General features: G+C 37.5%; 1 protein-coding gene across 4 annotated transcripts in view; it reads right to left on the reverse strand.

Moving 5' to 3' along the window:
• Positions 1-24,032, reverse strand: part of LOC120424784 (calcium-binding protein E63-1) — a 173,856-nt gene that overhangs the window by 133,969 nt on the left and 15,855 nt on the right. For 2 of the 4 annotated variants that reach the window (XM_039588987.2, XM_039588988.2), the window contains exons 2-3: positions 18,707-18,739; positions 18,487-18,532 (exon numbers count right to left, since the gene is read on the reverse strand). In XM_039588987.2, coding sequence (XP_039444921.1) covers positions 18,487-18,532; positions 18,707-18,739 — 79 coding nt within the window. The remainder of the gene's footprint in view (positions 1-18,486; positions 18,533-18,706; positions 18,740-24,032) is intronic. The other 2 variants (XM_039588990.2, XM_039588991.2) reach the window with 1 other exon arrangement.

Below are 24,032 nucleotides of genomic sequence, written 5' to 3' on the forward strand. Positions count from 1 at the left end.
GTTCAGAAAGTTTGACAGTCCGCTTTGCGCACGGCAAAATGTTGAGGTTAAAATCGTCTCTAACTCATTTTAATCAAGTAAAATCTTTATGAAACTTTCAGGAGTGTTTGAAAATCTTCTTTTTAGCAGATTCAAAAAAAATCTGTAATATGAAATTTTGTGATTTTCTACATGTATGTAACCCCTTAAGTTCGATTAAATTCTGCGCCTCGTGTTTTCTGCTCCGGAGTGATGCATTTGGTTTCGGTTGGTGGAGTTTTTTTTCTGATTGCTTAAATGGATTGATTTTTTTCTATAATACAGTCGACTCTCTGGCTGTCGATCTTCTCGATATCAATATTGCTCCATGTACCGATGAATTCTTCAGTCCCTTCAAACTGCATACTTCGATTGTCTTTATTCCTCGATATTTTCTCTTGCTTGAAGGATCTCTTCCTCGACGGTCCCTTGGATTCTTTTTGCTTCAAATATCTATTCCGGTTGTCAATAATTTCACTTTCTCATGGCTTGCATAGACATTTTTCTTTGAGAAACGAAGCTTTGAAGGGTGTTTGACATTTCTTTGTTTTGTTTGCTGGGCGTTGCCATGATTCTCTCCCATAGCTGGTTATAAAGAAAAAACAAATTTCAATCGAGTCTTCCTTTTGCATCGTTCTGTAAACTGATGCTTCTCTTCCTCGACGGTCCCTTGGATATTGACAACCAGAGAGTCGACTGTAAAACAAAATATTAAATTTCAAAAGACACTAAAATATCGTCAATCACAGTTCATTATATTTCACCATCATCATCAAAATCACAGTTTTCAAGCAACGATCAGCTTCTGGTTGATAGCATGTCCGACCAGCGGGGCCACATGGACCGATCCGGGGTTGGCCGCGACGTACTTGGCCGCAGGAATGGCTCCGCCCAGGTAGTTGTTGTATCCGTAACCGTAGGACGACGCCAGCGGAAGTCCCCACGGGTTAACCTTGGCAACGTTGGCCTGGACAACGGTCTTTCCACCGAGGCCGTACCAGTTGTTGTTGTAGCCGTTGGAGTAGGTCGCTGGCCAAGCCGCCGCCGAGGACCACTGGTTGACTCCGTACGGGTAGCTGCTCAGACCGTTCCAGGAGTTGAGGCCGTTCCAGGAGTTGAGACCATTCCACGAGTCAACGCCGTAAGTGGACACTGGCCACGCCGACGGGACATATCCAGCTTGGGCGGCAACGGCCAAAGTGGCAACGAATAGAGCGATGAAGGCCTGATGAGAGCAATTGCATGAGATTTGTACCAGACTTGTTAAAGTTTAACTTACGTTCATGGTTTCACGGATGGATGACTCCTGGACAAACTCGAGTAGCTATAACTGCAGAAGAGCTGTTGCTGAACTATACTTTATGGTGACCAGACTTCCAATTATATACGTTATTGGTCGAAGGTTAGCTTAACCACAATTTTCAATTTGAGACAATCACTTCCTTAAAAGTGGAGTTCGAACCAATTAAGTATAACTTTTATTTATGAAGGATTTCAGAAAAGTGAACTTGTTCTGTTTTGAAGTGTTTGTTTGTTTGCCACTAGGAGCATTTAGTATAAAAACTCTTCAGGAGATATTGTTAGGTATAGTTCACCAACAGTTCTTCAACAGTTAGCATTCGAGTTTGTCCAGGAGTCAATCATCCGTGAAACCATGAACGTAAGTTAAGCTTTATCAAGCCTCGTACAAATCTCATGCATTTGCTCTCATCAGGCCTTCATCGCTCTATTCGTTGCTACTTTGGCCGTTGCGGCCCAAGCTGGATATGCCCCTTCGGCGTGGCCAGTGTCTACCTACGGCGTGGACTCCTGGAACGGTCTCAACTCCTGGAATGGCCTCAACTCCTGGAATGGTCTCAACACCTGGAACGGTCTGAGCAGCTACCCGTACGGAGTCAACCAGTGGTCCTCGGCGGCGGCTTGGCCAGCGACCTACAACAACAACTGGTACGGCCTCGGTGGAAAGACCGTTGTCCAGGCCAACGTTGCCAAGGTCAGCCCGTGGGGACTTCCGCTGGCGTCGTCCTACGGCTACGGATACAACAACTACCTGGGCGGAGCCATTCCGACGGCCAAGTACGTCGCAGCCAACCCCGGATCGGTCCATGTGGCCCCGCTGGTCGGACATGCCATCAACCAGAAGTTGATCGTTGCTTAAAAACTGTGATTTTGATGAGGATGGAATAAATTCAAATTATAATTTCACCATTTTGAGATATTGTATTGCGATTTAAATTTTCGAATGTTATAAGTTTGGCTGAAACAAGTCACATTTGCACCACCCTACCGACCAACGATCGGGGAAAAGTAAAGGGAAAATAATTTCCCTCCTGCTCCAGCGAGTAGCCGTTGGCCGTTGTACGGGCCCAACCTCCACCGCGGAAATGAGAGGAATTTGAATAATTTATTGGCTGATAAAGTCCGGAGCCGATGGATTTAGGAAGCAGTAAAACTTGGCACTCCTTCTCGTGGAGCGTTGAAAAAAAAAAGCGAGAGGCGGAAAGAGTTTTGTTTTTGCCGCAGTAGATTTCCCCAACTTTGCTCAAGAGATTTCCACGTCTAGACAGTAAAATGAATCACCTTGCTGCAAATTGATTACCTCTCTGCTGCTGAGGCAAAGTGGATATTGAAACGCCTCTTTTCTTTTAGTTCTAGAACGAAAATCGCACAAACTAAAAGACCATTTCACACCCGTGTCCATCACTCATCCTCCTGAAAAAATGTTTCCCACAAATGTTGGCAAAGTACCGCTCAACCACTAAATGAAAACTAATTTTCCACGATTGGATGCATCTGGCTGGATGAGCTTATTTACGACGTGACTTTGAATGTCACCGCACCCGATGGCTTGAAAAATTAACAAACCCATCACTTTTGGCACCAAAATACACTTGTTTATCGAAATAGACTCCGAACACACCGTCGTGCGGCTGTCGTCGACACACAGGGAAGGGCAAACCTCCGTTGCACAACTGTGCTGCACACTATTGAATGCACATCTCCCCAGCACCTTCTCTTCCGCCAGAGAATTCAAACAGGAAATTGATGGCCCGACCACAGGAAGCGGGGCTTCTGTGAGCTCGATTTGAACTTGACTTCGATCAAGGCGCGGAGACAACCTTTAAATTGAAATCGCTTAACGAAACGAGAAATGGCACAACATTAATTTGGTTTTTTTCGAGCGAAAGTGTACCTCTGGGACAGAGCATATTGACGAGGCATTGAGTGACGAGTGACACTCTGCTTCCGGTGGGAAAGTTGCACGCAAAAATAATCACGAGATTTTTGAGATTCCAATTGGATCAGCAAAAACAATCCGAAATTGTCCCTAAGAGCAATTCTCTACCAACTCGATCTTTTATCTTCAATTTAAATTTTTGTATTTTTTAATCCGACTGAAACTTTTTTGGTGCCTTCGGTATGCCCGAAGAAGCCATTTTGCATCATTAGTTTGGCCATATAATTTTCCATACAAATTTGGCAGCTGTTCATACAAAAATGATTTATGGAAATTCGAAAATCTGCATCTTTGAAAGTAATTTTTTGATCTATTTGGTGTCTTCGGCAAAGTTGTAGGTATGGATAAAGACTACAAAAAATGACACACGATAAAAAATTTTTTGGTGATTTTTTGCAAAAAACCTCTATTTTTTTCTGATATGTTTTAGGGGACATCAAATGACAACTTTTTAGAAATTTTCAGGATGGGCAAAAAATCTTTGACCGGATATGAATTTTGGAATCAATACTGATTTTTTCAAAAAATCGAAATATTGGTCGCAAAAATTCTTCAACTTCATTTTTCGATGAAAAATCAAATTTGCAATCAAAAAGTACTTTAGTCATTTTTTAAAATTAGTGCCCATGTTTGCCCACTTTTGAAAAAAATAATTCTCTATATTTTGCTTTGTTGAACTTTGTTGATACGACAATTTCAATTTTTTAAATCAAGACTTACATTTCAAAAGGACGTAATATTGAATGTTTGGCCCTTTTGAAATGTTTGTCCTTATTAAAAAAAATAAAAATATTTTTTTCGAAAAGATCAAAAAAATTTACGAATGTTTCATAATAATAACTGCTACTATTTAAAAAAAAAGTTACCTGAAATGGCTATAACTTGAAAACGGTGCACTTTATAAAAAAAATATCACTTAAGTACTTTTTGATTGCAAATTTGGTTTTTCATCGAAAAATGAAGTTGAAAAATTTTTGCGACCAATATCTCGATTTTTTGAAAAAATCAGTATTGATTCAAAAATTCATAACTCGGTCAAAGATTTTTTTCCCATTCTGGAAATTTCTGAAAAGTTGGCATTTGATGTCCCCTAAAACATATCAGAAAATAAAAAAAATTAAAATGGTGTTTTTTTGCAAATCATGTTTTAGTCACAAAAAGTGAAAATGAAAATCACCATTTTTTTTAACGTGTATCATATTTTTTCAGTGTAGTCCTTATTCATACCTACAACCGAAGACCGAAGACACCAAACCGATCAAAAATTCCTTCCAAAGATACAGATTTTCGAATTTTTATAAATCATTTTTGTATGGACAGCTACCAAATTTGTATGGAAAATTATATGGACAAATGAATGATGCAAAATGGCTTCTTTGGGCATTTCGAAGGTACCAAAAAAGTTTCAGCCGGATTAAAAAATACAAAAAAATCGAATGACCGAAATCTCAGAGAATTGCTCCTAAGCAGTTTCGATTTTTCCATTCGCCTCCTTAAATTCATAAACAAAATCAAATTTTAATCCATGCATCAATTACTAATGGAAGAACTATGAAGTCCTTGGAAGAAGCTATCACGGACAACGGTTGCAATGGTGGCTTATGCTGCAAAGTATCAGCAAACTCGTGCCGTACGTGATCCAATTTAGCTGTGGCTCATCGATATGGTGAATTCTCCATAACTCACTAAGCAAAGAACGAGCTGATCCTAGGAGTAGAGTCTAGCCAAGGTCGAATAACAGCTGGTATTATGAAAAAGCAGCCACAGGTAATCCTGATTTACCTTGGCGCCAAAGATACTCCAAGATTCCGTGACAGCGTGGCTTTAAACAACACTCAATTTATATAGCGCCCTTCAATTTTCCCCAGCCAACCCAGTCTGCTCCCCGCGCAGTTAAGGTCAAGTATATTGAACCGCCGCCCCTTCGTCAGGGTCATCACATAAACAACAACAACAACAGCAATATAACCTCACTGCACAAACAAACACGAAGAACCGCATCGTGGTGCATCCCTTCTCATCATTTAAGGTTTGTACCGTACTGGCAGCGAATTTCAACCTCGATACCAAACAGAGTCAAGAAGTCCGAAAGTTGAACACCCGACGGTTGCCATTGACTTGTTACACCAGCGACGATTCAGCCGTACTGCCATTACAGATTGTGGATCGATTGATTCGAGGTTGCATGTATGAAGATGAAACGCATCCCTTTTCCACTCTGCTGGTCTCTTTTTTTATTAGAGGAAAAGGGTTTTCGGTTGACAACCGAGTTAAGCGAGTGGGATGAAAGTTCAGTCGACTAGGGATTCGCTGGACCTTAAGTAATCACCAGCAAGGGATTGATATCTTCCGCTGAAGTTTGTTGAAAACAGAGGGTTGTTTTTTTATGTTCTAGATTGAACCATTTAAAATGTCCACTTTTAAAGGGGTTTGTTACACTCGGCAGACAAGAAACAATAAAGTCTATAAGACTCATTCATCAGGGTAATAAATATATCGCCAGATCAGAAAGTGGTTTTTTTCTCTTACTTCTATGCCCTTAGCAAAGGGGAAACCCTTCGGTGCCGATGGGAAATTTTATCAGTGCAATCAAATCAAGTACCTTCCCATCTTCCTCTTTGGGAAGGGCCTTCGAAAGGGATACAGCTACCACTCTGCAGAGTGATGCAGGGAAAAGCTGAACTCGATATTAAAAAAAACAAAAGCTAAGAGTAACCTTCTGAAAGGGCCATAAACATTTACCCCGAAAAAAAAATGGGTTTGGCTTGAAAATCAGAAAATGTCACTAAAGCTTAATAGTTAACATTGCAATCGAACCAATAGTATCCGATTACAGCGAGTTGTAAAATGAAGGCGAATTACATGACCAATGCTTGAAAAGGGAACTATCACTGAACGGGACTGCTCGATATTCAATAGAACTTTCTGTCAGCGATCAATTCCCAAAACGATATTTGATCGCTGACACACAACGCCTATCATGACCGTCATTGCTTGGCGACGGTCGATGAACGTAAACACGAAGACGAAACGAACGAAAAATGAGCACCACTCAAGCAGCAGCCCGAACGAGACAACGTGCTCTTTCTCTTTCTCTAGTTTTTGTCTCTCTCTTCCTATTGTATGCTGCGTGGTGACAGAAATCATTTGATAGCTATCATTGGAGAGATGATCGGAATCTCAAACGACCGCTCTCTAGGCAAAAACCAAAAAAGAAAATTCGACGCCAACATTTCAAAAAGCATCGTGTACAAACCATGCGTTTTGAGATAAACGCATTTGAATGTTGAGCATCCATTTTCAATTCCCATTTTAATATAAAAGCAAAATAAGATGTTATAATGATAACAAACGATGAAAACCGTTGCTTTCATTGATACTTAATCATCCAAATTCAATAAAACATTATTTCCGTAATTTTATTTGAGAAAAACAAACATAACTTCTTTTGAAATCACCAACGTCTATATCACCCTGCTGTCATTGAGGGGGACCCTTTGTTATGATTCGTTTTTCTTCGCCGAATGTACATGGCGCTTTGTTCATGTTGCTTTTTTTTCGTCACGAGGTTCATGTAGTCTTTTGTTTGACAGGTTGACAGGGCTATATAAACAGGGACTGCTGATGGCAGAGAATTTGTTTATGTTACTTTATTTAAAATCATGATTAAACAGACTTTACTGAAGTAACTTTTGCTCATTTTTGGTGGAGAGGTAGCTAATTAGTAGGGTTAGTGAAATTTCACGATTACGCGGACAGCGTGAAATCCGCGAAATTTGGCTTTTTCCCCGAAATTCCGTGAAATTTTATGTTTTTGTGAAACTGTAACGATTTTCCTCAAAATATTTTACCACAATTAAATAGGAATAAAAATAATCTTAAGAACTACTGTAGAATTAAGCGAGCTTGTTCAATTACTAATATAAGGTAAGTGAATTTTGACGTTTTGGTGAAGTTCTTGAAATTTATCAATTTCCTTCAATATTTTTTTTTCAAATAAGATCATATTAGTTTTCAATTGAAAGCTTGATATGAACCATTTGAAGAATTGTTCAGATTTTTAGTTGTTTTTTTTTAGAAAATAACTTAATTTAGTAATATTTTTATTTGCTGTAGTAAAATTTTTTTTTACTTAAAAAAAAGAAATTAAAAGAATCATGCTTTGTTTAATTCAAAATAAAATGAAGAATATTTTTATCTTTCAATAATCACCTTTTAAAAACATATCATTTCACATTTTTTTGAAGTTCTGTTTAATTTTATCGATATTTGATTATTTGGGTTGACGATTCCGTGAAAGTAAAAAATACCACCTTTTTTGTTTTCTGTTCTAATTTTGGATAAAAATTGCGATTTCGTTACAAATCATATTATTTTTGCCTATTTATTTTAAATTTAGTTTTGAAAAGAGAGATGAAAACCTTAAAAATTATTTTGAATTGGCTAAACGTCGCAGAAAATTCAAACTATTTTACTCATTTCAAGCAAATCAGCGAAAACGTTTTAGCTTTATTTGTCGAATATTGAAAAAGCATTTCAATAAATGGGAATACGCATACCCTAATTTTTTTTTCAAAATAAAAAAGAGCCCTTCCATAAACTAGGTTGAAACTTTTTTGAGAGATTTTTTTGTGTCACGATCAAATTTAGTGTAGATTTTTTTAATTTATTGAAGAATAATATTTAATGAGGCATAAAAAGTAGTTTCTGTGATTTTAACATAAGATTTTCAGAGTTATTTTAACATTTTTTCACGTTCCGCGAAATTTGCGTGAAATTTTGTGTTTTGAAAATAAGGTTCCCGTGAAATTTGCTATTTTCGAGCGTGAAAAATCACTAAGCCTAGTTATTAGGAGTACTTTCAGAATATGCAATAACCCAGAAAGTGTCAAAATGTACATGATGCCTTTTGAAATGTTACCGTCGAATTGTAGGAAATATTCTCAGATTTCAAAAATATTTTTCACATGGGTTCTTTATAAGATCATAAAGTATTTTTAAACTGCAAAAAGTTGAAGATTTTTCGAAAATATCATCGAAAAATTCGAAATAAGAGATAAAACTGCCTTTGGGAAATCAATTAAAAATTGAGTTCTCCACGATTTTGCAATTTTTTCCCCGTTTTTTAGTTTGAATTTTTTAATTCGGATGAATTTTTGTCCATGCATTTCCTATGTCAAAAGAAGTCATTTTGCATCATTAGGTTTTACATACAAGTCTCCATACAATTTGTGGGTAATGGGTATGTCAATGTAAGGAATTCTTTATCTTGAGAAGGGATTTTCTGATCGATTTGATGCCGATGTAGGTTATGATTAGAACTTTACAGATATAATAGACACACGGAAAAATCCTATTTTTGAATTCATTTTTTGATGATTAAAAGTTGAATTCCAAAAATAAAAAACTAAAAACTTTTCAAAAAAAAAAAAATTTGACAAAAATTACTAATAATCTTTTTGTAATGCAACATCGAATTTTTAATCGTAAAGTAGTTTACAATTATTTTTGATAAAATGTACCGCTGCTTTTCGGTAAAAATTTAAATTTTACAGGCATTTTTTTTATTTTTCATATATTTTTTTTCTCTGGCATTTGAAAATTGTTCAATCAGATTCCAAAATACAGCCCTAACACAAAATTAAAACATTTGCGATTTTTTTGATGTTTTCAATAAAAAAATTTAAAAAAATATGTATTTTGGGAGTTCAACTTTGAGTCATAAAAGGTTAAATAAAAATGGGAAATTTTTGTTGCCGTGTACCTACTATTTTGAAAAGTCCAAAAAATAATTTACCAGTTTGCCGAAGACACCAAATCGATCAGAAAGTCCGTTCTCAAATTACAGAATTTCACACATTGACATAGCCATAAAATGGGTATAAAAAGCCCCAATTAAAACTAACGATGAAAAATTAATTCATTTGGCATAGGGAATGCATGGACAAAGTATCATAAAAATAAAAATAAAATACAAAGAAAAGTCGATTTGCAAATTCGTAGCGATACACTCAGTGATAAAAAGCCGCTTAAAAAAATAGGAACCAATTTTCTGAAAAGTTTAAGCAATACCTCAAACTTTGCCGAAGACACTAAACTGCCTATGTTCGCATAAAGGTCCCATATGCAAAAACAGCAAGCTAAGAAAAACGCATTTGAAGTTTGTTCCATACATAAGACTACGTGTTAAGATTTCTAATCTAATCTAATCTAATCTAACCTTATCGCAGCCAGTCTTTCGAGGGCATCCTGGAAAATGCCTTAGGTTGATTAACGCCTAGCATCCTCTTGACATTATTAACAATTGCAGTGCCCCAATGCAATAAATTGCTTTGAAACATCACAAACTTTAAAACGGCCAGGCCAACTGCGTAAAGTTAACCGCAAAGATGATTCGTTGAAGTGGATTGAGTTAGAGCACGAATGTTCCAACAACAACACATTTCTGAATCTACAGGGGAGGACGAAACGTGGGGATCCCCCGCTCACGTTCCTGTTTGTTTAGGCAATTAATCGTTGGGAGCCACCATGCTAAGAAGTTTTGGTGCTCCGGGACCCTCGAGGATGGGACATCGTATTTCCACAAATGCCCTGGACACTATTTGCCGTGGTTATAGCGCCACAACTTGCTCAAAAAGACTACGTGTTAAGATTTCGCGAAAAAACTGGATTTCCTCCTGATTTCTAGAACAAAGTACTGGATGTTATAGGCTCTTTTGAAAGAGCACACGATTTTGAACCAAACTGCAATAATAACTCGAAATCGATGAAAATGCATATGGGATATTTTTGCAATCAGGGGCAGTAAAGCGATCAGAAAATCTCAATTCAAAGTCAAGTTCAATACCTTGAGATTACATCGCTTTGCAGCAATCATTCATGCAATATGCTTTAAATAGTTTATAACAGATTTTCATTGTTTTTTTTTTTCAAATAAAACTTAAATTTTTAGCAATTTTTTCACCATCGGGATTTTCGAGGAAATTTAAAAGGGGAACATTTTTTTTGCCTTAAGAGTTACAGCCAAAAACCGAAAACTATGAAATTAGCTTTTTAAAAAAAAACACTTCAAATAAACAGATATAAAAATATATCACTTTTTGAAATGACTCGATAAAAATGTAATATTTTTCATCTGCAAAATCAGTTTTACAACATAAAATAAATTTGCAAAAACCACTATTTTATTTTTAAAAAATCATCAGGCTAGTAAAAAATTTATTCAAAGTTTATGTTCTTTTGCTCTGGTCGAGATTGTTGGGGAAATTTGGGGATATTTTGAAAAACTTAGAATATAAAACAATCCGTCTGTCACATCACCTTCGTCAAAATAAACACTTATTATTACACACTGCATGTACATTCTTTGCAAACACAAAAAAAAAGTTGCAACCGACGGGATTCAAACCCAACACCAACAGTAAGGACTGGCGCTTTAGCCCACTCGGCCATCAAACCGATGAAAAGCCGAAAGGATAAACGCATATATGGGCTTGAAATTTCGGTCAAGTAGGTTTCCCATACTGATAGGCTACATATTTCAGGGTGTAAAATCACATAAAATTGCATAAAATAATGCAATATTTATTTTACACCCAGGCGTTTTACACGCAGCTGGATTACTTCTTTTTTTGCTGTGTATACTATATATTTACCATGTTTTTCAAAATAGTTTGATCGTAGCCTACAACTTTACTGAAAACACCAAATAGATTAAAAAATCACTTCTCATCATACAGATCTGGGTGATGAATAGAGCGAATGCGTTACGCGATTTTCGAATGATCCCACTTTGTTTACATCTACAAAGCAGGGAACTGTTGAAGCACAAGCATGACTTTTGTCTTACTGGTAAATGAGCTGTTTTATAATCAGTTGTATGTGTTTTAGAAGAGGTTTTCCTTTGTTACGGATGACGAAGAACTGCGGCGAGAGTGTCATTCTGCGGTGTCGCAGATAAATTCCCTGGCTGATTTTGGAATCCTACAGCTCTTCCTGGTCCAGCGAAAAAACATCGTAAATTCTAGCGAAGCTGATCCAACAAACAGAGAAGATTTTCACTAAACCAGTAGGTTTTCAAACGGAATCAAACAATTAAGACAGCTTCTGGATGGATATAACCGCATCGACTCCATAAACAACTTCCATTGACGATGTCGCCTTCAACCTTTTCAAGATTTCTTGACTTAAACTCCAGGTCCACACATTGTAAATTAAAAAAAAAACCTATTTTAATGATCGATAACAATACTCTCTACTTCTGGCGAACAATAAATTGGTTCCACTTTGACAGTTCAAAATTGAGGCCGTTCAGCACCCAGATACAGATATTCGAATATTTTTAATAACACTTTTGTATGGACAACCCCCATATTTGTATGAAGAAGCCAATTATGCAAAATCTGGAAATAAGAAATCGATAGACAAAGTTTCATTCAAATAAATAAATGTTTTTCACTCCTTCCATGAAAGTCTTAATATCCCTATTTCCATCATAAAATTGTTCTCTTTTTATATTTCAAACACTCATTTAATATATTCTCGGCAAGGGCACACCGTTAAACATCAAGAAACCACCTCATCACCGTCGAGAACACCACCCTTAATTACAAAGTGTCATCAAGAGTTCGGGCAAAAGTTTGTCATAATTTTTAATTCCATCGTTAAAAATTTTACAACTTGTGCAACCAACACAGAACTTGGACGTGCCTCCCACTTTCTTTGCTAGCCTCTTAACTTTCATTTGACGGTATGGGGTGTTATTGTCAGTTAACTTTATTGTAGCAGGATGGAAATTGTCCATTAGAGTGTAACAAAAATGACTTTTTGGCGGGCATTCAAGGGTTTGTTCCGGTGGGCATACTAAGCCCAAATCCAAAATATGAGCTTGATTGGACGTAACAGGAGCTGGCGCTTCGCCCTTCAATTTTAAATGGGATTTAACCCGTAAAAAAAGATTTTTTTCAAAAAAGTCACTTTTTGAGGCATTTTGGCCACTGAAGCGTTTATTTTCAACATCATTGGCGTGTAGGCCAGATCCTTGCGCATCTTTTGGTGTATATAACATTGAAATTTGGAGCACCCTAAAGCTCGGTACATACCTTGAAAGTTTGGCATTTTTTTCGAAAAATCGGCCCCGGCAAAATCAAATGGCGTCTAGGGCGTCACAAGGCCGGGGCCGATTTTTCGAAAAAATGCCAAACTTTGAAGGTCTGTACCGAGCTCCAGGGTGCTCCAAATTTCAATGTTATATACACCAAAAGATGCGCAAGGATCTGGCCTACACGCCAATGATGTTGAAAATAAACGCTTCAGTGGCCAAAATGCCTCAAAAAGTGACTTTTTCGAAAAAAATCTTTTTTTACGGGTTAAATCCCATTTAAAATTGAAGGGCGAAGCGCCAGCTCCTGTTACGTCCAATCAAGCTCATATTTTGGATTTGGGCTTAGTATGCCCACCGGAACAAACCCTTGAATGCCCACCAAAAAGTCTTTTTTGTTACATCCTATTGTCCATGCAAATTTTGCCTCTGTGAGAGAGTTATTGAATTTTTGTGTCTTTGTGGCTTTTAATACCCATATTTTCATGAATTAATCTAAGAACCATCATTGAGAACAGATATGTTTACATGAAAAAAATAAAAGCCTGGAATTAAAAAAAGAACAAACAGAAAAAATGTCACTCAGCCACTCAAAGGGACCAGTCACTGACCAAACAAAACGGACAGAATCGTAAAGTTTCTCCAAGCCCCTAAATGTGGAGATTATCTTTATTTTAAATTCAAATTTTCTTCAGACAGCCTTGTCCCATCGTAAGGTGACCGAAGGTCAAACCCTCGAAGAAAGTAACCGGCTAAGGAAAGCGCTACTGTTGTGTTCTCTTGCCAAAATTACAAAAAATAGCTGCAAACGAAATGGTTTCATACATTCTTGGCAAATGTGGAATCGCAGTTTTAACAAAAAAATACATTTTAAGAATTGTGTACAATAAAAACCTTTCTCTAAACTTTTAAGGCAAGCAAGTTTGGCATCAACAATGAGTAAAAAAATACAAAACAAAATAGTAACATTGTGTGACAAAAGCTATAAAAAAGCTTCAAGTTCCAGAGAGCTTTGGTAAAAAACATTGTTATCTTGACCAGTGGGTGGGTTTGCGTGCCGCAGAGTCGCTCTCGATAAAATTTAATGGGGTGCTTGAACATTGCTTAACCTGGACAAAACAGGCTCAAATCACACAATTGGAGCTTGGAGGAGGTCATTTTGGGGTTGGGAGGGTGGACATCACACTGTGATGGTCTCTGCTAATTACCATTCTTTCGGTGTTTTTGTGAACTAAATTTTAAACATAGATTCATTTTATTTTTTTTTGTGTGATGAGTTAATTCAATGATTTAATAAAATTTTCCCACATCTTATCCAGAACATCTCCTTAACCACACCAGGATGAAGTGCTTCGACATTAATCTAAATCCCGTCTTTGTCCCCAAAGTGAATTTCATTTGCCATAAAGTCGTTAATCCTCATTTGGAAGCATTTCCTGTGCAGGATCGCACTAACTTGGCCCGTGTTTTGTGTCCACCGTAAACAGTATCTTTTCCCCCCTTCACTAAATGATGACATCGTCTACTTTTATGTGCCAACACCCACATACTGGGTGTTGACTTGGGGAAAGAAAGTTCATATATACTTTCTCTGTAGCTCAGCGAACGCAGTGCAACTGGATGCTGACTAATATCCCCCCTCAACGAAGCGAAAAAGTTGCCTTCATGTCGTAAAATTTATCGCTTTAGCTGAAATAAAATACCACATTTTATCATCCTAGAGCATGTCCGTACATCCCTTCGCGCGTTACAGTGGCCGAAAATCCTCCGAAACTTCTAGGATTACTACCACGATGTAAGAGGAACCCCTTTTCTGCGCTGCGGCAAGATGAATGCATTCCCTTATGTCGTAGGTCCTGCGAAGAAAAGGTTTCGAAGGGACGATCCTGCAGTTCGATTCTATTAGCCAGAGTCGTTAATTTTCATCTTATCCATCAGTGCAGAAATGGTGAGTAGCACTACTGCAATTTGATTGAGGAAGACATGATTCAGCATCATCGTCGGTATTAAACTTTGGGAGCTTTTGAACCATTAATTTTAGTTGAACTGAGCTAAACTTTCAAATAAATTCAGAAAGCGATTATCCGAAGGTCTTGCAAAAAAAAAACATTATTCTAAAGAGATTTGTAAATCCTAGATAGCGGCCAAATGGCGGTGATGAAATTTCGAGAAAATCAGCTGGGTAGTTCTCCACCAACTCACACGAAATCGGAAAAAATTGCCCCGACCTCTCATCGATCCTAAGAGACAAAAGTTACCTCTAATCATCCTAAGAGGTAACTTTTGTTCCTGATCACGAATCTTAGCTTTTGCCTTTCTTCCAAAAGAAAGGTTTAAGGTTTGCTTTTGGAAAACGTTTTTCTCAGAAATTTTAAAAAAATCGTGCACGGCGGGGAACCGTCCCAGAAAAAAATCCTATTGCTAATGTGAAGGTTTTGATGCGCTCTTTCGATTGAATTTTGGCCCGAAACCCGGAACTCAAAGTCTGGCTCTACTTGAGCGATGTCTGTATCCGCTCTTAAAAATTTGTGTCTTGCATCATTGGAAAACCACTCGTAAAATCCACAATTTTTATATTTCAGATTTGTAGCCGTGGGGTCGGAGACGAACATTTTATTTTTCGATTCACAATTTTCGACCAGTAAATGTGGTCAAAGCTATTTTTATAGGTATTTTTTGGACAATTTTACAGATAACACTATCAAATTAAAAGAATTTACATAGTTTCAAACAAAAATCCATTGGAAAACATGCGCCATAAACTGCTTGGGCCCAAAATTTGAAGCTTTTCCAAAATGTATTTCCAGAGATATAGCCATATTAGTGTTTTTCGTCTTATTTTTACCCTATTTTTTCCTATTATTTTTTTGGTTTTATACAGAACATATACTGAACATCAAATTCGAAGTTCTCGCTCAAAAATTCGTCAAGTCGAACAAATTGCAATATCGATACATTTTTTTTAGGTTAATCATAGACTAACATTAAAGACAAGACTAGGTACCCTTTATTTTTTTTTTCTAATAATGTCAATCCAATAAGTTTTTCTTAATTAAATATAATTATCTTGCGACCCATAATGTACCTCTGAAATTAAAAAAAATGCATTCGAGGTTTAGTCTAAAAAGATTCGAAGCTTTAGGTCAAATTCTCACTGGGTGGTGTCATTATGTTTCTGAAAAATTAATTGCACCAATAGGGGAACTATACCCTTTTTCAGCCTATTTCTATTATCGGCCTATCAACACTTTGATTATGAATTACAGCTTTCATAAAGTGTTTTTGACTGTTTTAAAGTAATAAATAGCAAGCAACTCTCCATTGTTGATACATTTGAAAATGTTGATTTTATAGCGGAAAACGGCAAAAGTGATGAGAATTGGTCGAACGGCTTAGAGTGATTAAAATGGGTATATTTCCCCTATATTTTCCGGAGTTTCATCATTTTGTAAGAAAGGCTCTATTTCACCTCTAGTGATATTAAATCGGTTTTTTTTTAATATCTCGTGACTAGGGTCAGTGAATTTTAACGATTTCGCACACAGCGTGAAATTCGTGAAATTCCACAATTTTCCGCGAAAAATTTTCATTCCCTTCAAACTGCATACTACTATTCTCTTCATTCCTCGATAATTTCTCTTGCTTGAAGGATCTCTTTCTCGACGGTCCCTTGAATAGAGCTCGAAAAATGCAATTTTTGAGATAAATAAAAGATATGAAAATGAAAAATTTTGACCATATTTTCATTTGAAAACTGTGTATTTTGTTGATAAGTCTGGCCGCATCCAAAAACAGATGGATATTTCGAAATTCGGACTCAAAATGACCCTTGTTTAGCACACCAGCTTTCAAATGCACTTGGAACAATCAAAATCGAAAATAGGGGAGCCGAGGACTACGCGACACAAAATTTGGCAAAAATTTTACCACACACGGACATCACTCGAACTCCACGGAATTTATTTTCTCAAAATTCGAGGGTTGGAGATAGGCGAGTTCTGTCAAGGTGAATCGATAGAGCGTCGAAAATCGATGCAGTGTGATTTTTTGACGATTTTTCCGAAGAAAATTCATGCTGAATCGACATATTTACGAAGATGAAAATGACATCCAGCCTTAAAGTAAAACCTATACCTTTCTTTAGTAAGAAAGGCAAAAACGTATTTTTCATAGAAAATAACAATATTTTTTTTTTTTCAAAAATCTCCCATTCTCCGTTACTCGACTGTAAAAAAAATTGGAACATGTCATTTTAAGGGAAATTCAATATACTTTTTGAATCTACATTGACTCAGAAGGGTAATTTTTTCATTTAGAACATTTTTTTTTCATTTTAAAATTTCCTGTTTAACTAACTTTGCATGGATATTTTTAGAGTGTAATAATGTTCTACAAAGTTGTAGAGCAGACAATTACAAAAAATACTTTTTTTCGTAAAATCGCGATAATATTTCAATTTTTTGTATAATTGTCTGCTCTACAACTTTGTAGAACATTGTTACACTCTTAAAAAATAACCCTGCAAAGTTAGAAAAAACACGAAATTTTAAAATGAAAAATTTTGCTCTAAATGAAAAAATGACCCTTCTGGGTCAATGTAGATTCTAAAAGTACATTAAATTTCCCTTAATATACACCCAAAGGAAAAATATATCTCAAAATCTGCAACAGTGGATTTGCTGCAGAAAATGTCACATTTTATAACATTTTTTGCAGCAAGCTCGTAGATCATTTCTGGAGTTTTTTTTGAAAAGGTCCTATAAACAAAATTTCAAATTTTTGCTTTTTGGGTGTTTTTAGAACCGCCTTGAGTCAGGGGTATTCAAAAACACCCAAAAAGCAAAAAATGAAAATTTTGTTTATAGGACCTTTTCAAAAAAAACTCCAGATTTTTGCCCGCGTGTAAACATTTCAGCGATCTGCAGTTCTCACCAACACATATAATGCTGGCCCGTCCCCGAGCAACACTCCAAAGAGAAGAATATTTTGGTGCTCTTTCACTCACATTTCATCAAGCGTTCATGGCGCGGTGGTAGCGTGTCGGATCAAAAACCAAGAAGTTGGTGGTTCAATCCAACTTCTGTTAAGGTTTTTTTTTGTGAAATACAAACAAAAAGCCGTCGGTAATGTCGATAATTGTCGGTAACGGGCAAACATGTCATACCCCTATATCGCAAAAAATGCATGAGGACAGTTTTCATGCAGATTCTGATATACTTTCATGCCGCCATGCAACACAATCATGCGACCGCCGTTTGGGTGTAGTTAATTGTATGTTCCAAAAAAATTTACAGTCAAGTAACGGAAAATGGGAGAATTTTACTTTTTTAGTGTTTTTTCGATGAAAAATACGTTTTTTCGGAATTCTGAGTACGCCATTAAATCGGGCGTCTAATTTTACATAAAAGTCTCTTTTACACCTAATTTCTATCTCATCACCGTTTCAGGCTGCAAATTATTGAAAAACACCTCTTTTTTCGCATGTTCAAAAATGAAAGGGGTCGTACCGTACCTCCGTCACGAGATATCAAAAAAACGGATTCGTGATCAGGGACAAAAGTTACCCATTAGGATAAAGTTTAATGCAAATCGAAGAGGGGTCGGGGCAACTTTTTCCGATTTCGTGTGAGTTGGTAGAGAATTACCCTTTTTTAATTTTAAATTTTAAATCAATTTTTTTTTCTAATCTAATGTTAATTCTAATCTATTTTAATCTTTGGTCATTATAATTTATTATAATTATTTTTACCTCATAATATTTAAATCTGAATCAAAAATACGGATCAATTAGAGAGTTCACCAGTCACAAGGAAGAAAGTTGCTGCAAAATTTAGATCCGATTCCACAACCCAAGTCGTCTGCGTGTCCTTTAACGTCGGTCGGTCGATGAAGTGGGAGGATGAGTGACAAGAACTGGCTACAAATGATTGATCACAATCCCGACCCAAACCACTCAGAATGTAAAATTGAACATTCCAGCTCGGGTGCTCGCCACATCACCGCTGATTGACATTGCTCAAGCTTTAGCAACAGATGCTGATGACGATGGCAAGCTAATCCATCGGATGGATTTGCGGTGGTGTTACGACATCTCCCATCTCCCCTCCCCAATCAACACTTTGACCCTTACCTTTGATCTCTTCCTCGGTCAAAGTTCTGCCCTTTGATGTGGTGCTCTGTGAATGAACAAGAAAAAAAAACAAGCAAATAGTACACTCTGATTAATAAAAAGTTGTGTCGTCTTTTAGCGAGTTTGAGAAAAGCTTGTGCAAAGAAGCGCAGTGAATGGTGATAATGAAGAAAAATGCGAGTGTAACGAGAAAAAAAAGCTCGTATCGTAAAGCAATTACCTTTCGTCGTCCTATCAACGAAGCTCCCAACATCTAGGACGGTCGGACGATCAGGATGCAGTTGCGCAAAAAAGACAACGAGATAGAGAGAGGGAAAAGAGCAGAAAAGGCAAAAAATTAAAGAAACGCATTTCACGGGAGCAGTTAATACCTATAACATATCGTTGGTGTCATGCTCTCTTGACGTGGTTGACAAGTAATTAATGTGACGTTAAATTGTATTCAGCGCCGTACCTAGGGGTTGGCGCAGTTGGCGACCGCCAAGGGTGCCAGCCCTTGGGGGGCGCCAAAATCGATGATTGTACATAATTTTTATGTCAGCTATAACATCTTCATTAGATATTTGAAACAGAAAGGGCGCCGAATTATAATATAAAAACAATATTTACATCGGGACTGGCAACACCAGCCAGCAACAGTCAAGTGTTCGGAGCTCTTCAAACTTTTCGATTTTTACGCCGTATTTAACTGTGATTACCCGCGAGTTTGCTCCTCCAGCATGCCAAGGGCCGGCCGTGGCCGAGGCAGTTCGAGTGCGGCCTCGAAAAACCCGCGAAGTTCATCTACCGGCAGAGTGCAGAAAGGTAAACATACCAACGCCGCATCGACCGCCATCGCGCACGGGAGCGTGCCCGGTGACGTCACCGATCCTTCATTTTTACACGTGTCATACCGTCCACGTGAGTCCCCAGTACGGACGAGACAATCGACTCGGGCATCCGGAAGCACTTCCGGCCAGCAGCAGCAGCAGCAGACCACCAGCACTACGACAACAACCACTTCCAACGTTCCCACCAGCAACGAATTTGAGATGCTGAGTGGAGATGAAAACAACACCGACAGTGACAGCAGCAATGCTGGCGACGACGATGACGATGATGAACTTGCGCGCAAGCAAGGAAAGCAGAAAAATGGTAACTCTCCGAAGGAACGACGACCACCTCCAATTTTTGTTTTGGATACGTTGGCTGACGATGTTGACGAGTTGCTTGAGGGACTCCAATATTGTCTCAAAATTGGCAAAACTTCTGTGCAAGTGATTACCCACAAGAAGCTGCATTTCGACTTGGTGGTGAAGAAGTTGAAGTTGCGAAACTTCAAATTCAGCAGAGAAGGTCCCAGTGAAGATCGTCCTTCAGGGATATCCGGACCGCCCGATCTCCGACCTGGAAGAACACATGACGGGCGTCCAGGTAAAGCCTCGAGAGATAAAGGTGCTCTCAAAATCGACTACGGTGACAGGTACGTACACCTTGTACCTCCTGTACTTCGATCGCGGGTCCGTCAAAATCCAGGACCTACGGCAGATCAAAGCACTGGACGGCTTCTTTGTGACGTGGCGATTCTATACGAAGAATCCGGCCGACGCAGCGCAATGCCACCGCTGTCAGAAATTCGGACACGGTTCCAGAAATTGCAATCTTCCACCCCGGTGCGTAAAGTGCGGTGAGACCCACTTCACCGAAAGGTGCAATCTTCCGCGGAAAGACCAGCTGGGGGAAAACCCCCAGCAGCACAAAGCGCGCGTCAAGTGTGCGAACTGTGGTGGTAACCACACGGCGAATTTCCGTGGCTGTGCCGCGCGGAAAAAGTACCTCGAGGAGCAGGACAAGAGGAAGAAAGCGCCAGCGTCCCGCCAACCTCCGAAGACTTCGAGCTCGAACGCTGCAGCAGCTGGCGGCGGAGCGGTTCCATCGACCAACCCAGCGTTCCCTCCCGGTTGGGGAGGTTCGTACGCTAGAGTAGCCGCTTCTGGGAGCGGTACTTCACCGGGACAAGCAGACGTCACCGGAGATGACCTCTTCACGCTTCCCGAGTTTTTCGCTCTTGCTGGAGAGATGCTCACGCGCTTCCGTGCCTGCCGGAACAAGGCAGAACAATTCCAAGCTCTCAGTGAGCTGATGATGAAGTACATCTACAACGGATAAGCTGCCTTGTGCAGCGAAGTTTTTCGACGTCAATAGACAAAACATACTGTGATTTAGTTTTAAGCTTTTCTATTTCTATCCTTTTCCTTAGTAAATCTAGAAGGTTTTTTTTTAATTTTTCCTTCTCTTGCCAAACCCATTGTTAGAATATCCAATTACATCAAAATGAATTATAGTTCAAATCATAGTTGAAAAGAACTCCAAAACTCTATTAGGTTATAAGAAATACGGAATTGTTAATTGATTATTTACTAATAAAATAAATTGAATTGAAAAAAAAAACAATATTTAGGGGCGCCAAAGTCAATTGTATGAATATTTCTACTGAAGTGTTTTTGAAAATTCATACTTAATGCTAAATTATTTTTTTCATCGAAGAAGGGGCGCTCGAGCGACAGAAAGTTAAAGGAGTTTTAAAAGAAATTCTCAAAATAAATACACGTTAAAGATTGGACCGTTGTATAATGAAGTTTAAGTCATACCTTCCAGACTATAAAAATGTCGCACTATATGTTATTATCACGTTAATTTGGCTGTGAATCACAATATTCTATGAAATGGGAATTATTTTAACATTAAAACATATACCTTTCTTTTGGAATTTGTACATTCTCGAGTAAAAAAAAATGCCCTTTGTAATAATTTCAGCACGATTTCCCCTTTTCTAATCAACATCGTGCATTGAAATTTGCATACTCTTTTTCAAAATACAAGGGTTTTGAAATTGGAAAACTGCTGTAAATTTTCACCAATAAGACCAACATTATTTGTTCAAGAAAAAAATGTTTTTCAGAGCACATCACTTTTTATGTTTTAGCTTAACCAGTGTTGTTTAGTTTTTGAATAGTCTAAAAAGCTTTGATAATGAAAAACAATCTATTTTTTTATATTAAAACCAAAAATTAATATTTTATCAAGGTTTGAAATTATTTGTATAGTTTTGCGCACAATTTTTTTTTCTAGAATATAATATTTTATTTTACGAATTAAAAATAAACAAATAAATACATATGAAAATAAAAATCAATGCGAAACATAATTTAAAAACTAACTTAATCCACCTATGTGGTTGATGCCTTCCACACTTTTTATCAAAAATGGGTAATATGAGTGGTACATACTTCAGCTATTTTTTAAATCTAGAAAAATAAGTACACAGAAATAACTTAAGTGGTAATAACTCGAGACAGGGTTGCCAGATCTACAATGTTAAGTACTCGTTTGAAAGGTCTTTCAATTTCCTAACTAACGATGGGTCGGATGATGGTTTCGAACATCGTTTACATACATTTCAGTGAGATCCGGCTTTAAAAAATTACATAAATATCTCTTAAGTGGTCATAACTCGAGACAGGGTTGCCAGATCTTCAATGTTGTGGACTCGTTGGAAAGGTCTTTCAATTACCTAACCAACAATGGGTCGGATGATGGATCCGGACATCGTTTACATACATTTAAGTGAGATCCGGCATCAAAAAAGTACAAATATATCACTTAAGTGGTCATAACTCGAGACAGGGTTGCCAGATCTTCAATGTTGTGGACTCGTTTGAAAGGTCTTTCAATTTTCTAACTAACGATGGGTCGGATGATGGTTCTGGACATCGTTTACATACATTTAAGTGAGATCTGGCTTCAAAAAATTACATGAATAACACTTAAGTGGTCATAACTCGAGACAGGGTTGCCAGATCTTCAATGTTGTGGACTCGTTTGAAAGGTCTTTCAATTTTCTAACTAACGATGGGTCGGATGATGGTTCTGGACATCGTTTACATACATTTAAGTGAGATCTGGCTTCAAAAAATTACATAAATATCTCTTAAGTGGTCATAACTCGAGACAGGGTTGCCAGATCTTCAATGTTGTGGACTCGTTGGAAAGGTCTTTCAATTACCTAACCAACAATGGGTCGGATGATGGATCCGGACATCGTTTACATACATTTAAGTGAGATCCGGCATCAAACAAGTACAAATATATCACTTAAGTGGTCATAACTCGAGACAGGGTTGCCACATCTACAATGTTCTACATCGTTTACATAAATTTAAGTGAGATCCGGCTTCAAAAAATTACATAAATATCTCCTAAGTGGTCATAACTCGAGACAGGGTTGCCAGATCTTCAATGTTGTGGACTCGTTTGAAAGGTCTTTCAATTTCCTAACTAACGATGGGTCGGATGATGATTCCGGACATCGTTTACATACATTTAAGTGAGATCCGGCTTCAAAAAATTACATAAATATCACTTAAGTGGTCATAACTCGAGACAGGGTTGCCAGATCTTTAATGTTATGAACTCGTTTGAAAGGTCTTTCAATCACCTAACCAATGATGTGTCGGATGTTGGATCCTGACATCGTTTACATACATTTAAGTGAGATCCGGCTTCAAAAAATTACATAAATATCACTTAAGTGGTCATAACTTGAGACAGGGTTACCAGATCTTCAATGTTGTGGACTCGTTGGAAAGGTCTTTCAAATACCTAACCAACGATGTGTCGGATGATGGATCCGGACATCGTTTACATGCATATAAATGAGATCCGGATATATGTGAAAACAAATTTTTATACATAACTTTTGAACTAGTTATCGAAACTTCAAACAATTCAATAGCGATGTATGGGACCCTAAACCAAGTCGAATGCACACAGACATTTGTTCAGTTTTCGATTCTGAGTCGATATGTATACATGAAGGTGGGTCTACGACGTTTTTATACAAAGTTCATTTTTAGAGCAGGATTATAGCCTTACCTCAGTGAGGAAGGCAAAAAATTAAATGATGAAATATATTCTCAAAAATCGTATGGGCAAATCACTCAAAATTAATAAAAATTTCTTATCTTTATATTTTTTAACTTTTTTTTTCTAAAAAAAAATAAAATTCGTCGATACTTAGAAATTTTGGAAACTTATGATTGCAAAACAACTGAACGGCCCAAGTAGCAAGTAAAACATCGCTTTTCATTGTTTTTGTTGATCAATTGCTTCACTAGCGTTTTTATATGTTAATTATTGAACAAGTGTCAGAAAATTTGGTCAATTGTTCACATTTTGATCAAAAAACCATTATTCAACATGGTTGTGTAACACAAATGCCAAATCTAGCAACGGATTAAGAATAGTTCATTTTGAAGTTTATTCTGACTTAAATTAAACATGCTTGTAGAACTCGAAAAGCAAAATGACATTTGCAGACATGATGATTCATTTCAGTTTGCTAAACATGATAACATAGTAGATGTTACCTTTGGTTTCAGCTGGGATTTCTCGTAAACAAGTTGTTAATGTGTATGTAGTTCTCAAATCGTTTTCCTAACTCACTTCTTAATCTTAAGGGCAGGATGTTGTTAAACGGTTCTAACGACGTTTACCTTACCCGGTTC

Source organism: Culex pipiens, chromosome 3 (assembly GCF_016801865.2).
Source record: "Culex pipiens pallens isolate TS chromosome 3, TS_CPP_V2, whole genome shotgun sequence".
Lineage (NCBI taxonomy): Eukaryota > Metazoa > Arthropoda > Insecta > Diptera > Culicidae > Culex > Culex pipiens.